At 36.6% G+C, this 17,146-nt stretch overlaps 1 protein-coding gene across 2 annotated transcripts in view; it reads left to right on the forward strand.

Moving 5' to 3' along the window:
- Nucleotides 1–269: 269 nt before the first annotated feature.
- Nucleotides 270–17,146, forward strand: part of PGAP1 (post-GPI attachment to proteins inositol deacylase 1) — a 71,065-nt gene continuing 54,188 nt past the window's right edge. Inside the window, exons 1-3 of one of the 2 annotated variants that reach the window (XM_057745226.1) lie at nucleotides 270–541; nucleotides 5,909–6,062; nucleotides 8,579–8,754. In XM_057745226.1, coding sequence (XP_057601209.1) covers nucleotides 395–541; nucleotides 5,909–6,062; nucleotides 8,579–8,754 — 477 coding nt within the window. In that variant the 5' untranslated portion in view covers nucleotides 270–394. The remainder of the gene's footprint in view (nucleotides 542–5,908; nucleotides 6,063–8,578; nucleotides 8,755–17,146) is intronic. The other variant, XR_009055075.1, reaches the window with a different exon arrangement.

Raw genomic sequence — 17,146 nt, forward strand, 5'->3', positions numbered from 1 at the left:
TCCACCCCCAGCCCTTCCCTCTCCTCGCCTCCAGGACTCCCGCCCCTCCCTCGCTAGTCCCCGTCTTCTTTCCGTCCAGCCTGCCTCTCATTGCCCTTCCCTCCTCTTCCTTTTCCTCGCGCCCTCCCCACCCTCCCCTCATCCTCCAACCCAGCCCGCTACGCTCTATCCTTTCTCCGGGCTCAGATTCGCGCTCCAGCAGCCAACGCCGCCTCCGCTCTCCCTGCGAGACGCCGCAGGCTGCGCGCAGGCGCACTGCGCGGCGGGCGCGCGAGCAGGCCGGGCGTCCACGCAGGCGCGCGCTGTTCCGGCTTGCTCCCGCGCGAGCGGCGGGCGTTCCTCGGCTCCTTCTGCCTAGGGCTGGGGGCCCCGCGGTGGCGGCAGCACAGGCACCATGTTCCTCCACTCTGTCAATCTCTGGAACCTGGCGTTTTACGCCCTCATGGTCTTCATGGCGACCTTGGGGCTGTGGGACGTCTTCTTCGGCTTTGAGGAAAACAAGTGCAGTATGAGCTACATGTTTGAGTATCCGGAGTATCAGGTGAGGTTCCGCGCTGCTGTCGCTGGGCGCTCCGAGGCTCGGGCCCCTCCAGCCTGGCCCTTCGGTGCGTTTCCTCTGCCTCGGCTCCCCGCGCCTCTCCCGCCCCCTCAGCCCAACCTCGTCTCTGCCTTCTTCGCCCCGCAAGACCCCGCGGCCCCCTCCTCCTGCCCTTTGTGTCCTCTCTTCGCGGCGGGGTGTTTGATAGATGGTTCCCCGAGCATCCTTCCAGCCCCCCCCCGCCCCGAGGTTGCTCCCCGGCCCCTCCGCCCCCTTCCCGGCCCCAGATCCCAAGCGCAGGGTCTTCAGAAGGGCCGGGCCCAACGCCCCTCATCCCCAGAGACGCAGCCCCAGTCCTTCTCCCCAAACCCAAACCCCATCCTCCCCGCCTTCCTGCCTGAACAGGTGCCCCCGGCTCTCCTTTGCTTCCCACGCGCCGAATTTTTTCCCCTCCAGCCTAGTGGTTTGCGCGTCAGCTCGCGCTTTTCCGGAAAGGAACCGAGCTCCTGCAGAGCGTGTCTTGGCTAGATAGTTGCCAGGGTTCCCTTAGAGACTTCAGGGGTTTACCTCTGTGTGAAAGGCTAGCCTGATAAGTAAATAAATGGGGAACTGGCGCAGTTCCCTCCTGTGACCGTTTTGCGGAACCTCCTGTTCCGTAGGTCGTGGGTGGGTGCGTGTGCGTGCATCCAGTGTTGATGCGTGTCACCCCTTACCAGTGGCATACAAAAATTTCATGGTGTTATTTTTGTCTTCTCAGTGTGTTTGCAGTTTAAGAGAGACCGGCCCTTCTTTCTCTCCCTCACTCCGTCCCCACCTCTTTCGTTTCATTTTGGATATTTTCAATCACAATTGCTTTATCAGTTCAGCATCCTAGACTCTAGAATTTCATTCATGACCAGCTGTAAAAAGAGATGGTAACAGATTGCACGACCGTCCAAAGAAATTTCTCCCGAGTGATTCTTCTTTCTAAATGCATTTCCTAATTATGCAATATATATTGTAATACCTCCCTGCCGTAAAAAGTGTATATACTGTAGTACATATTTATAAATGCATTTAAAACCATAGCAGATTTATTCTTTGAGGTGAAGGATGCAGATCCTGATTGTTTCTGTGTACAGGTAATTATGGAGGAGCATATTATTTGATTATCCTCCTGTAATTTAGATCTTAAAACTACTTAAGGTTTAAATTGCTGAAGAGTGTCCTTTCCCATGGGCAGAATTCGAATTTAGATTTCATTTGTTTTGAGATCTTTACCTTGGTTTTGCATCAGTGCTTTTAAGGAAGTGGAAGCATTTGATACCAGATGCTATTGAAGGAGCAGATTTTAACATATTACTGTTGTCTTTTAATTTCTAAATGAATATGCTGGTTTATGTTTATCAGAGTCTACATATAGTTAAATATGTGGGGTTTTAGTTTAGATTTTTAAAAAAACTGAAAATAGAGCCCTTATAATCTCCTTTCATTTTTCTATGGTTTAATAATTAGGAAACTCCCAGTAGATTGAAGTAGGTCATTTAAGTTTTGTACTGCATTGAAGAGTTTGGTTAAAATAAAATCATTTTGGAACAATACAGTACTAAGTCCCATTAATTTTTAGATTACCCACAATTATTGAAACTGTTTTAATATTTGCAGTAATAGAAATCACTTAGTATTGAGAACAAAGCATATGGACCTCACAGATGCATTTCGTGCGTCATAAAATTGCCTGGAAAGACACAGAAAATTAGTGTAGCTAATGCAAAAGAGTTATTTGGGTTTTTGTTGTCGAATAGTCTTATTTAGTTATTTTTGCTGTTTTGAGGTTTTACACTTCTGTTACTATGTTAGTACAGTAATATTACAGTGGCAGGAGTTTTTGATACACATGTTCAGTAAATATTTTTATGATGTGTTTATTCACTACAGTATTTGTAGTCTACTCCTTTTATTGTGCACACTAGGTTGCTTTATTTTACAAACACAGTTAAAAACTGCCTATAGAAATGAGTCATTTTGAATATAATAAGTGAGATTTCTGGATAATTGGCATCATTCTGTTAAGATCCAATGGTTTGTTAGAAGTGTTCTAAACATATTTTTTTATTGCTTTTAATTTTATTTTATATAGTAAGACCTCATTGTTCATAGGTTGATATCCAGCATATGGGATGTCCTGGTTGTTGGGTTTTCCTCTCTTTCCTGATGCTTTTCTTCTTTTTTACTGTGTTTGCACATTCTTTAGCAGAATCTTAGAGGCACTTGAATGGTTAGTTAAAACATGTTCGGTTTTATTCTCCATTTTAAAAATAAAATGTGGGACAGGAATTTGAAACTGTAAAAATTGTTTTGAATTTTAAATTGATTGTCTCTATTTATCCTCTACCTTTGGTTTTCCTAGGTTCACTTATTCAGAGTTAATTGAACATCTCACAAACCTACAAGGCAAATACACATTATCCTTTAAAGCTTCTTGCCTTATTATGACAGTAAGGCAGAGCTTTTATTTGGTAGGAAACAGTTTTAGGCAAATTGTAGAATTCGAGAAGAAAACATCTGTTGTGTTTTTTCATACAATAATTTGTTTGGTTCTCTTTATATATGTGACCTGGCAGTTGCTCTCTGAAAGGAAATGTTGATACTGGGAAATATGAATCATATATTTTGTTATTAAGTGTGATGTTTGTTTAGCATATCATTTATTTAATAACTTCTCTGTGTAGGTATATTCAAAATACTAGGTATAGGTGAGAGGGAATTAGAGATGAATCAGACCTTGTGCCTTTAAATTTATGTCTTTAAAATACAAAGGGGAAGACAAGGAGTGAAATGGATAGGTAAAATATAATGTGGTAAATGTTATAATTTCTCTGTAAGAGAGTGTGTACAAGGCTCTTCACAGAAGAGAGCAGCCGTGTTCGTCTTGGGTAGTCAAAGGCTATACAGAAGAGGTTGTGCTCTGGGCAATGGAGGATATGGATATAGTTCACAAAGTGCAGGAACAAGAACATTGCAGAAATAAAGAATAGCATTTGTGAAGGTGGGAGGCCGCAGGATACATTCCATAAGTAGTATTTATAGTATGTTATCATTTATGTAAAAAAGAAGAAATAACCTAAAACACATTTGCTTGTATTTGTATATATGTAGGATATTTTCAGGAAGCAGAAGCTGCTAACATTGGTTGCCTTCTGGGTGGGGAATCTATGACTAATGAACGAGGGGTAGGAGAGCCTTTTCAGTATATACCATGTTGAATCTTGAATTTTGGAGCATATTAAAAATTTTAAAATATGGCATGTGTAAATTATAAGGAAGTAGGTAAGAATAATTAGAGCCAGGTTTTAAAGGACCTCTCAAGCGTTTATCATCTGTGTGTGCAGTGAGGAAACACACAAGGTGTATGTTTTAACAAGGTTATTTCTTGACAGCAGTATGGACTATGGATTATTAGTCTTTTTTGGGAAGAAGGTTCTCATTTAAAATAATTAGTATAAAATAATTTAAAATATATTGCAGTCCCGTTATTATAAATGTTTTCTTTTTAAACCCCTTGACCCTCTTCTGTCTTTTTCATCATCATCCTTTCTGTATGCCTACATCTTTTCTGTCCTTATCTAGTCAATACCCTTCCTGTCTTTTCCTGCCACTCACTCCCAACTTGAATTCTGGTGGAAATGCAGTTTTGTCATTGCTGATAATTCCCACTTTTATTTTTGTTCTACCTCTTTTTTCCATCTTTGTACTTTTTTGTACTCCATATTATATACATTCATATTTTTAAATGTACATTGTCTCGCTATAAAATTACTTTTATAATAGTAGATTATGAAATATATTGCATAATATTCTTCTGCTTGTTTTTCTGTTTCTGGACAATTAAGGATTTCTTTTTCGATATATTTGATAGTTCCTGTTCTGAGTTAATTTTCAACTAGTTCACAGCTTTGTTTAGTTACTGTCATAAAAAGAATGGTGATCTAATATGCATGTACTGCTGTGTCAAATGGTGTACTAAATTGAGAGGAGTTAAGATAACTGTTCCCTTGTTCTCATATTTTCTTTTTGTTTAACTGGTATCTAAAGAAACAAAATATGACATTTTTATTTTTGATTATTTACTATGTATAATTAATATTGGGGCTAATTTGAGTTGAAGTACATATACACATATAAAGCAGATAGTGGGGTTGATATCTCTGTATTTTTGAATATTTGAGGAGATAAAGTTGCTCATATCTTAAACAGTAAGTTCACAATCTCTAAAGATGTTTTCATGTGGTATAGGCACAAGCTGTTTATGGTACTGTCCTCAAAGGCATATTCAGGAATTTGCTTGAATGATCAGGATTATGCTTTTTAGAACAGTGATTTTTTTTCAGTAATTACCCATTTACAATTTGCAAAATTCATTCAGTAAAGTTTTTACCAAGCACACGTACATTACCGCTAGATCATTAAATCTATTGATGTCTACTTAAGTAAAATCTACTGTTCAGTGTAACTGGTTTCATTTTTAATGATCTCTATCCCTTAGGAAAAAAGAGGAGCAGAAGAAGAGCTTATACTTTACTACCACTTTTATAGATGCCTACCTTTTGGGGATGACATCAAGACTTCATTTATGTTTTGTTGAAAGAAATGTTATGTGAATTACTTGCTCATTTGGTATACAATAATATGAATTGCAGAGTAGTTTTAGGCTTGCTGACAAACAATGCACCAGGTCCATGAAAACTGAAACAGATGCTAATTCATTGGAATGTTTATGGTGAGGAGAGTGTACATGTCTTGACCAAGACATGGCTGTAAGGTTCAGATGAATTTGTTAAGTACATTGTAGGTCAAGCATATTAAGTTGAGAGGTCAGAAAGCTGCATTATAAAACAAACTTGCTTTCCTTTGAATGATGTAACAGCTTGGAGTATATAGTTGGGCCTGAGTAAAAGGAGAGAGACATTGTAAAACAGTTTAAAATAGCAAAACAGAATTGATTTGATAATGGAAAGCTTTTATCATTTCTAAGTATAATTGATAACTGATACTAAATTAAATGCATTTTCAATTATGTTAACTTGGAACTTGCTGACATAAACCAGTGTTTTTTCTTGTCAGTAGCTATTTTGAGTAATTTGTATTTGTTAGAATTTCAAGTAGTCCCATTTTATGCTTTTTTGAAGACTGCATGGTTTAAAACTCACATAATTCAAGACTGATTCTTCATATGTGTAAACTAAAAGTAGAACTTGTGCATTAAGTATAGTTTTATCATCAGTATTTTTATATTGTACTATTTCAAATTTATATAATCCAGAATTGGGTACAGTGAGGCTGAATTGTATTAATAAAACTGATTAAAGTGAAATTGCTTTTTTCCTATAGAAAATAGAACTTCCAAAGAAACTGGCAAAACGCTATCCTGCATATGAATTGTATCTTTATGGAGAAGGATCCTATGCTGAAGAACACAAAGTTCTCCCTTTAACGGGTATTCCTGTTCTCTTTCTTCCTGGTAATGCTGGAAGTTATAAGCAAGGTAAGTCTCAAAAGTAAATTTTGAAAGCTGTGAAATTCAGTTGAAGAATTTATCAGACACGTAGTCTGTATTAAGTACCATGCCAGGCATACTGGGAGACACAAGTATATGACATTTTGTCTTAGAGAAGTACACATGAGAAGTACATGAGAAAGAATAGTTGAAAACCACTTTGCAAAGAGTAAGTAGAAGTTAAGATGGAGTGGGATGATAAATGGATGATACAGGGATTTAGAAATCAGCAGAAGAAAGAGGTTTATGTTAGAAATGGAGGGTACAAAACCAGAAGAATTGATTGGAGTGGTTTATGTTATGCAAAACAAGAAGGGAGATAGTTTTTTTCTTTTGGAGCTATTTAAATTAGATCTAGAAATACTGAGGGAAATACGGAAAGATGGGGGGTAGGGAAGTTATGTGTACAGATTCCAAATTGAAATACAGTAGTTATTTCTGGCCTAACAGTCAAGCAATCTAGAAGTAATTTCATCTAAAATCTGCTCTTTTTTGTTATTAAATGGTGTATTTTACATAGTGATAATAGGATTATTTTAACATTTAGTATAATTACTAACATGTGTGTCTATTTAGCTAGCAAATATTTATGGGGTACTTACTATGAGCCAGGCAGTATTCTAGATGTTAGGCAGTTTTCTAAATATTCTAGATATTAGTATGCCAGTAATGTTAAAAGTTAGAAAGAAAAATAAACCAGAGTAAGGGAGAAAGCTTAGGTGATGTGGCCAGGGAAGGCTGGTATGAGGAAATGAGATTTTGAGTGGAGGCTTGAATTGTAACAAGGGACTGAGGTATGTGACTATTTGAGGGAAGACCCAGAGGCAGGAACATGCTTGGTGCATTCAAGGCCACTGAGACTAGAAAAAGTGAAAAGAGGTGAGGATGGAAAAGTAGCCACAGGCTCTGTCATAAAAGCTGTGGAGGAATTTTGATCTAAGTGTGATGGGAAACTATTGGAGGGTTTGGGTAGGAAGTGATATACTCAGATTTTTTAAATTTAATCATTGTATTTGAAATATAACACATATTCAGAGAAATGCATAGAATATAGCTATTCAGTTAAAAATGATTATAAAGTGAATACCCATGGAACCAAAACCCAAGTCAAGAAGTACATGGTTGCCAGCACTGTGGAAACCCCCATGTGCCCCTTTCTGATTAAAACTTTCTCCCTTCCCTCTAGATAAAGCCATAATCCTAACTTTAAGGTAGTCATTTTCTTGACTTTGTTTATAGTTTTCGCATCTAAGTATGCATCTCTAATACAGTCTACTTATTTGGGGCTATTTTTAACCTTTGCACTATAAATGTAATTACTCTATGTATTGCTCTTTGTCTGGCTTCTTCCACTTAACATTGGGTTTTTAGGTTTTTTTTAATCTAGTAAAAATAACTTACTTTTTTTTAATCTTAGGTATCTTTTTTTTAAATTGAAGTATAGTTGATTTACAATGTTGTGTTAGTTTCAAGTGTTTAGCAAGTGATTCAGATATATTTATACTCACACACACACATACATATACATACACATACATAGATATTAGTGCTTTCTAGGAATTAGGAGGAGAAGAGGAATGAGGAGTAACTGCTAATGAGTACAGGGTTTCCTTTTGGGGGTGATTAAGAAATGTCTGAAGTTAGATTGCAGAAATGATACAGTCCTGTGACTATACAAAATATTATTGAATTGTGCACTTTACACAATGAGTTGTATGGTACGTGAATTATATATGTTAAAAAAAATGGAGTGGCAAACAGCTGTTTTGTTTGCTAACCCAAAACCTAGAGAATACAAATGCAGGAAATGGGAATTAAATTTGAAATTAAGAGACCAACAACTTAAAAAAAGTTGTGTGTGTGTATATATATATATATATATATATATATATATATATATAGACTTTAAAAAAGCCTAAAACAGTAGAAGCAGAGACACTATTTAGGAAACTATTAGTAGTTCAGGCATGAGATGATGGTGCTTGGATTAGGAAGGTGGTGGTGGAAATGGTTAGAAGCCTTGATTAGGGGTATATTTAGAAGGTAGAGCATGACAGGATTTACTGATGATTGGATGTCATGTGTAAGAAAAAGAGACAAATCATGCATGAGTATTTAAACCACTGTGATAAGCTGTAATGAGCAGACGTTTCTTATAGGAATTTTCTCATTCTTAAAATCCTCAAGTGTGACAAAATTCCTATTTCTTATCCTTCAAGGAATCCTTCCCTCCCTTTTAGCTGTTGTTGCCCCTACTGAAGGGGAAGCAGGTAGAGAATGAATGAACCATTCACTTTATATTTAATTTAAAAAAATTTACAGGACAAGACATACAGTTGCTAAGTTGGCTTGTTCTTCTAAATTGATATTATTAAGGATGTCACCCTGAAATAGATTGTATTCAGAATGTGGGATAAAGTTATTTGTTAAGAGACTTTGAAGCAAGAATAGATGAAACTTTAAACATTTTTGTTTAACGTGCACTTCACCCTTTTCCTCTGCAGTTCGTTCTGTTGGCTCTATTGCACTTAGAAAAGCTGAAGACATTGACTTCAAGTACCACTTTGACTTCTTTAGTGTGAATTTCAATGAAGAACTGGTGGCACTATATGGTGGAAGCCTTCAGAAGCAGACCAAGTTTGTGCATGAATGCATTAAAACAATTCTCAAGCTCTATAAGGTATGAGATAATCATGTAAATCAATAGTGGTCGACCTATTAGTATCTTTTTTCTTTTTTTTTTTGGTTGAAGACATCTGTATTTTAAATTGTTTGTTTGTGTGGGAGTTGAAGCAAAGGTGCACAGAGTTTTTTTGTGTATGAGATTTTGTTGTTTTGAACTCAGTGGTGGGTTTAAGTTCAAAATCAATTTACAAGAAATCTGTCTTGTGAATTTTGGAAAAAAATTTTTCTTTTTACTTTATATATAAAGTAGAAGTGCAGTGCATTTCTTAAAGCCATTAGTATGAATTTCTGCTTCTAGTTTTGGCTAAATACCTGGAACTAGAGTAGACTACTTCCATATGTAAACAACTATAAAAGTAGCCAAGATATCTGAAGCACATGTTTTCAGGTGTTGGACAACCAAGTGATAAAGGACTAGGATCACTGAAAGAGGAGAAACATGTGAGGTGAACTCCATGAGTGCCTGGCTTTCTGCCTGGAAGCATTTTCCAGAAGGGTAAATTTTTAGAGATCAAGCAGATCACTAAGTTAAAGAAGGCAGAGATTGGAATTTGGGACTACTGAAACGGCTAGATTTGTGGTCAGGGTACGACAAAGAAGAGAACTAGGCAGAGATAGGGGCTCTATAAATTTGAATCTTTCAGTTTTTGTGATGCTGCGTATGCACAGGGCAAGAAGCTATAAGGCAATAGCATACCAAGGAGGAAGTGGTGGGGTGTGTAAGGGGCAATAAGTGTCCTTAGAGAAATTTAAAAGATCAGTACAACAGACTAAAATTCATTCTGTGCCAGCAGTCTAAGTAGTGTCAGCGATAATACTACTGCCTACTAGAATAAGTCATTTGCCCCCTTTATATACCACTGTACAATTCGCGGTGAAAACAGCTCCTGGGGAATTGTGAGTTGAATTGAGATTTGAGAGACCACATGGTACACAGGAGTTGTGACCAGCTAGTTAGAAAGACTTGTCTGAACATTGGGCATTCATTTGAGACCCAAGAAAGGACATGATTTAGGAATAGATCTGCTTTAGCACTAAATTAAGAGCTATTCTAGGATCCACCTGAAAAATGCTTACATATGAGCCTCAAAAATATCAAAGTTAAGGATTTAGAGTAAAAGATGCATACAAGAAGGGAAGGAGGTGAGGGATCTCTTTAGAGACATGAAAACTATATATTAAAAAAAAAAAGAACAAAAAGGAAAAATATACAACTGAAACATATCAGAAAAGAAAATTTCAGCAGAGAGGCTTTAAACAGGTTGAACACTGCGGAACAAGAGATTGTTGAATTTGAAGACAGGACAATTAACAACTATCCAAAATATGAAGCACAGAGTATAAAAGGATGGAAAGGACAGAGCCTCAGGAATGTGTGGGACAATACTAAGTAGTCTAACACATGTGTAATTGGAACCCCAGAAGAAGAGAGAGAAATAGAAGAGGAAAAAATATTCAAAGAACCAAAGGCCTCAAATTAACAATTCTGATTAAAATTTCCAACCCACAGATGAAGAAGCTCAGTGAATGTCAAGCAGGATAAACACAGAATCACACCTAAGTTTATCTAGTGAAATTGTTCAAAAACCAAAGTAAAGAGGAAATCTTAAAAGCAGCCAGAGAAAAAAAAGACTCTTTACTGATAGGTAAAACAATAAAAATTACCTCTGGTCTCCATCAGAAATAGCGAAAGCCCAAAGCAATAGAACAACAGCTTAAAGATTTTTTGGAGGAGGATGGGATGGGAGGGGACTCTCAACCTAAAATTGCATATCTAGCAAACATGAGGACAAAATAAAGACATTGTCAGAGTAACAAAAACTGGCAGTTTTGTGATTAGTAGAAGGAAAGAGGGAAATAAAAAATGTTAGGTGAACGGCACGGTAATAATTGCTACAGACAAGATTCATCCATGGATGCTAAAATTAGGTGAAAGTTTGAGGAGAAAAAAGATATTCACATGATTTCACAGTATTTTTTCTATCTTTTTAAAAATCTGTTAACTATGAAGGGGAAGAACTTCACAATAAGGAATTAGAGAAATGCAAATCAAAACTACAATGAGATATCACTTCACACCAGTTAGAAGGGGCATCATCAGAAAATCTACAGACAGTAAATGCTGGAGAGGGTGTGGAGAGAAAGGAACCCTCTTGCATTGTTGGTAGGAACGTAAATTGATACAGCCACTATGGAGAACAGTATGGAGGTTCCTTAAAAAACTAAAAATGGAATTACCATATGACTCAGCAATCCCACTCCTGGGCATATACCCAGAGAAAACCATAATTGAAAAAGACACGTGCACCCCAATGTTCATTGCAGCACTGTTTACAATAGCCAGGTCATGGAAGCAACCTAAATGTCCGTCAAGAGATGAATGGATAGGACTTCCTAGGTGGCTCAGTGGTTAAGAATCCGCCTGCCAATGCAGGGGACACGGGTTCTAGCCTTGCTCTGGGAAGATTACACATGCCATGGAGCAACTAAGCCTGTGCGCCACAACTGTTGAGCCTGTGCTCTAGAGCCCGTGAGCCACAACTATTGAGCCCATGTGCCGCAACTTTTGAAGCCCACGCGCCTAGGGCCTGTGCTCCACAACAAGAGAAGCCACTACAATGAGGAGCCTGCGCACCACAATGAAGAGTAGCCCTCGCTCACAGCAACTAGAGAAAGCCCTTGTGCAGCAATGAAGACCCAACGCAGCCAATAAATAAATTCAATAAATTAATTTAAAAAAAGAGAGATGAATGGATAAAGAAAATGTGGTACATATATACAATGGAATATTTCTCAGCCATGAAAAGGAACGAAATTAGGTCATTTGTAGAGCCATGGATGGACCTAGAGACTGTCATATAGAGTGAAGTAAGTTATTAGAAAGAGAAAAACAAATATCGTATATTAATGCATATATGCAGAATCTAGAAAAATGGTACAGATCAACTGGTTTGCAAGACAGAAACAGAGATATTGATGTAGAGAACAAACATATGGACACCAAGAGGGGAAGGGGGGGTGTTGGAGTGGGATGAATTGGGAGATTAGGATTGCCATATATATACATTACTAATAAGAAAAAAAATCAAATTGTACACTTCAAATGTATGCAGTTTATTGTATGTCAATTATATCAATAAAAGTTATTGATTCTGATAGATTAAAAGAATGGAAAAAATATGCATACAAACACAGATTGTATGAAAGCTGGTGTGGCTATCTTAGTATCAGTTAAATAGATTCTAGGACAAAGAATATTACAGGGATAAAGAGGGACATTTCATGATAAAAAAAAAGTCAGCTCATCAAGAAGGCAAAAGAATCTCAAGTGACTATGTGCCTAAAAGCAGAGCTTCCAGATTCATGGCGCAGAATCTAAAGAAATAAAGGGAAAAATAGGTAAATCCACAGAGTTGACGATTTCAACAATCCTTTCTCAGTAATTGTTGAAATAAATAGAAAATCAGTAAAGTATGGAAGATTTGAACACTGTTAACCAGCTTATTAACGCATTGACATTTATACAACACTCCCAACAACTGTAGAAACCAGCTTAACTTACTGATATTTATAGACCACACCCAGCAACTGTACAAACTATGTGTGTTCTCTTTAAATGCACACGGAACATTTACTAAGATATGTCATATGACAAGCCATAAAACAAGTCTCAGTTTCGGAGGATTGAAATCATACAGGATTTAGTTTCTGAATATAGCAGAATTAAATTAGAAATCATAACAACAGGATATTTGGAAAATCCTCAAATATTTGGAAATGACTTCTAGATAACCCAGAGGTAAAAAAGAAAATCAACAGGTGAAATTTGAAAATGTTTTGAATTGAGTTAGAATGAAAACACATCATCAGATTTATAAGATTAAAGCAGTAGTTAGAAGAAATATAGTTTTAAATGCTTATATTAGAAAAGAACAAGTTTTAAAAGCAATCATCTAACCTTCCAACTTAAAAAGCTAGAGAAAGAAGAACAAAGTAAACAAAGTAAGTAGTGGCGAGGAAACAATAAAGATGAGAGAGGAAATCAGCTAAATAGAAAACAAACAGCAGAAAAAAAAATTCATAGCAATGGCTGATTCTTTGAAAAGATGTATAAAACTGCTAAACCCATAGACTAAGAAGAGGAAGGAGGGGACACAAATGAATAATATCGAGAATGAAAGAGGGGACATCTTTACAGAGCCTACACATGCTAAGGAGCTATTAAAGAAATGTTACGAAAGACTGTGCCAATAAATTTGACAATTCAAATGAAAACACACATCTCTTAAAACATAAATTACAAAACAGACACAAGAAGAAACAGAATCTCTGACTAGCTCTGTATCTGTTTAAAATTTTTTGAATTTGTAATTAAAAATCTTAGTGTCAAGAAAAATCTAGAGCTAAATGACTTCAGTGGTGAATTCTGTTAAACATTTAAAGATGAAATAATATTCATCTTACACAAACTCAGAAAATAAAGAAATAACAACACTTCATTTTAAGAAACCAGCAAACCCTGATTATCAAAATCAGAGAATGAATGACAGGTGTTTGAAAAGAAAATAAAGACCTCATATCCCTCATAAACATAGATATAAAATTCTAAACAAAAAATTAGGCTATCAAATCCAGCAATATTTTAAAGTTTAATACATTATGACCAAATAGGATTTATCCCAAGAATGCAAAGTTGGTTTAATATTCAAGTATCAATGTAATTCATCATAGTATTATCTAATTAGATGAAGAAAACTCATTTGACTATATTTAGCACTCATAATTTAAGGAAGAAAACCATAAAACTCAGCTCAGTAGAATGGAAGCAAACTTCCGCAACTTGAGGAATTACAACTATCATGTATATGCATAGAATTATGGGAGGAAACAAGCCATTTTAAGTTAAGGACCATTTGTATATCAAATAAGATTTTGCTGGATAGGTAAATAAGATGTGATCACAAAATGAGATTTCCATAAGTGCTATTCACAGTAAATAATCAAATGTCTTTAATGTTGTATGCAGATGTTTTTTTCCTTTCATTTTTGAGCTTCTCTCTCTTTCCACCATCCCTATTCAACATTGTATAGAAGTCCTAGCTAGCACAATAAGATCAGAAAAAGAAATAAAACTAATAAAGATTAAAAAGGAAGAATTTAAAACTATCTGTAATCACAGATTACATAAATATACAGAAACATTTAAAGGAATTTACAGAAAATTTTTGGAATTCATAAGTGAATTTAGCAAAGTCACAAGAACAAAGTTGGAGGACCTGTACTGCCTGATTCAAGATTTAGCTGTAAAGCTACAGTAATCCAGGCGTTGTATTCCTGTGTATCTTGAAAATGAAATTTAGGTGTCATGATTCTTTGCATAAGCCAGCATTTTAAAATTACTTCAACAGCAAGTATTTTTTAGCTTAAATGTACACTTATATTAAATCTACACTTATTATAGGATGAAACGAGCCATAGGATGAAACAGGACCTTTTATGTATCTGATATTTATTGAATAAGATAAATTAGATGTGATTACAAAATGAGATTTATTTCCATAAATGTCCTTCACAGTAAGCAATTGTCTCTTTAATGTTATATACTAGGTAGTTTTTTTTCTTTCTGTTTTTTGTTGTCATGTTTTCTCTAACAAATATATACTAAATTTATAATAAAACTAATAAATTTTCTTTTAAATTGAGGCCTTTAGAGAGTAGTGTTTCTATTACAAACAAGTACAATAGGAGTTAGAGACACAGTAGATACAATTTGGATGTGGGAAAGCGAGAGGACATTTTAGATAGAGAAAACCACACTCATTCATCGTTTGAGTCTACGTGCAAATATAGGGATGAATAAAACAGAAATCCAAGCCCTCGTTGACCTTATGTTCTAATAGGGAGAGTCAGACAGTAAGCATCATAAATAAGAAAAAAAATAAGATAGTTATCACTATCTTATATGGTGATAAATACCAGGAAGAAAAATAAAACAGGAAAGGGAGGTAGGGAGTTGAGGGTAGGAGACTACAGTTATATGTAAGGGTACCCAGTGAAGACTTCTGTTGAGAAACAGACAATTTAATACAAATTAAGGACAAGAGGGAGTAGCCCGTTTAGATATCTGGGGAAAGTACTTTATGCAGAGGAAACAAATACATGAGGCAAACACATGTGTACTGTATTTGAGGAAAAACAAAGAGTCTGGTATGGCTGGAACAGTGAGTTAGTAGAAGGAGAGTTTGGGGGGAAGGCAGATGATAGAGCCTTATGGACAATTTTAAGAATTTTGCCTTTTATTTTAAATGATATGGAAAGCCACTGAAGAAGTTTTTGAACAAAAGAATGACATTTTCTGTTTTAGGTTTTAACAGTGTCATTCTGGATGCTTTTGAGGATAAACTGAAGGTATGTAAAGGTAGAAGCAGAGAGACCAGTTAGGAAGCTATTGCAGTAATTCAGGCAAGAAATAATTGTGATTTGGATCAAGTTGATAGCAGTGGAGGTGATAAGTGGTCAGATTGGTGTAAGTCTTAAAGGCAACAGGATTTGCTGGCAATTCAGATATGGGGCAGGGGTAATGTGAGAGAAAAAGAAGAGTTAAGGATGACCCAAAATAGAAAAACTAAAAAGACTGAATTATCATTAACCAGGATGGCGGGACATGTAGGAGGAACAGATTTGAAGGATATTAAGAGTTTAGTTCTAGACAGGTTTGATTTAAGGTACATATTAGACATCCCAAGCGTAGCTAGCGTGCAGTTGGAGTTTAAGGTTAGAGTTCAGGAGAAGAGGTCCAATCTGGAGATAATAACTTGAGGATTGACAACATGTAGACATAGTTAGAGCCATGAGTCTGAATGAGATCACTAATGAATTCAGGATGTGAAAGAAGAGATCTAAGGACTGAGGTCTGAGTCACGCCAGTGTTAAGAAATGAGGTGAGATAAGAAGGAACCAGAGAGACTAAAAAGGAGCAGTCAGTGAGGTAAGAGCACAACCAGAAGGTTATCTTGTCAAGGAACCCAAATAAAACATTTCAAAGAGAAAGAAGTGATCAACTATGTCAAATGCCATTGATAGGTCAAGTAAGATGAGGATTAATTGATCATTAGATTCCTTGGTGACCTGTTAAGAGCAATTTTAAAAGAGTGTTGGGGAAAAGCCTGATCCGAGTGGGTTTAAGGGTGTATGAAAACATTGAAGACAGCAAGTACTATGTAGACAACTGTTTTCGAAGAATTTTACTGTAAAGTGGTATATAGAGAAAGATATGGTCACTAAGGAAAAGCAGAAGCAAAAAGAGAGTTTTTATTTTTTAAAGGAGAATAACAGTATATTTATATACTAGTGAGAATGATCTAATAGAGAGGGAGAAACAATAATGCAAGAAGAAAGTAAGAAGAATTGCCAGAGTGATGTACTTGAGAAGGCCAAAGGGGATATAGGTTTCAGAGCACATATGTAGGATTTGGCTTTTGCTAAGATCAGGTATGTATTTGGGATCACCAAAACCATCCCCAGGCTCGATGATTCTCCAGAAGGGCTCACAGGACTCAGCATATAGTTGTACTCATGGTCTTATGATTTAGTACAGTGAAAGGATACAAAGCAAAATCAGCAAAGAAAAAAGCTGCATGGGGTGAAGTCGGGAGAAACCAGGTGCAAGCTTCCCAGTATCCTCTTGCAGGAAAGTGACACTGGATGCGTTTAATTCCTGCAGCAACAATTGTGACGTTTATGAAGTGTCACCGGTGAGAGAAGCTCATTAGAGACTCAGTGCCCAAGGTTTTTTATTGAGGGCTGGTCACCTAGACACCTTGTGCCTCCGCCTTCCACGTACCAAAATCCCAACCAGAAGGATGAAGGTGTTCAACGTAAACCATGTTGTTTACAAAACAGTTTTAGTACAATGAACCATTCTTATCATTTAGGAAATGATGGGAACTTCCCAAAATCTGTGGTCCCAGACTGCATCCTAGAGCCACCCTTGAATGCAGTCTGTTCTAAGGATAGTAGTCTCAGGCCTATTCTGTTAACTCTTTTCTGCACAAGGCCCAATTTATTCATAATAACAGGAGAGGAGGCATAGATGAAGGATCAGTGTGGAGGGTGATGAGCAGAAGTTTGGTAGAGGAACTGAGGATGCTATGTGGAAAGAGAAAAGATTTTTTAAAAAGAAATACTTATTTTAATAATAAAATATGTAATTGTCAGTGAATAAATGTTGTGGAATGCTGGCCTCTTTTTAAATCCAGGCACACAATAGAGAAATAATTTGATGATATAAGATATATCAATATGCTGAGGTAGTATATTGCTGTGGCAACTGTAATTCTGGCTTTTTTGTGATCTTTCCAATTTCAAATAAATGATCTGACTTTATA

This window comes from Hippopotamus amphibius, chromosome 8 (assembly GCF_030028045.1).
Source record: "Hippopotamus amphibius kiboko isolate mHipAmp2 chromosome 8, mHipAmp2.hap2, whole genome shotgun sequence".
Taxonomy (NCBI): Eukaryota; Metazoa; Chordata; class Mammalia; order Artiodactyla; family Hippopotamidae; genus Hippopotamus; species Hippopotamus amphibius.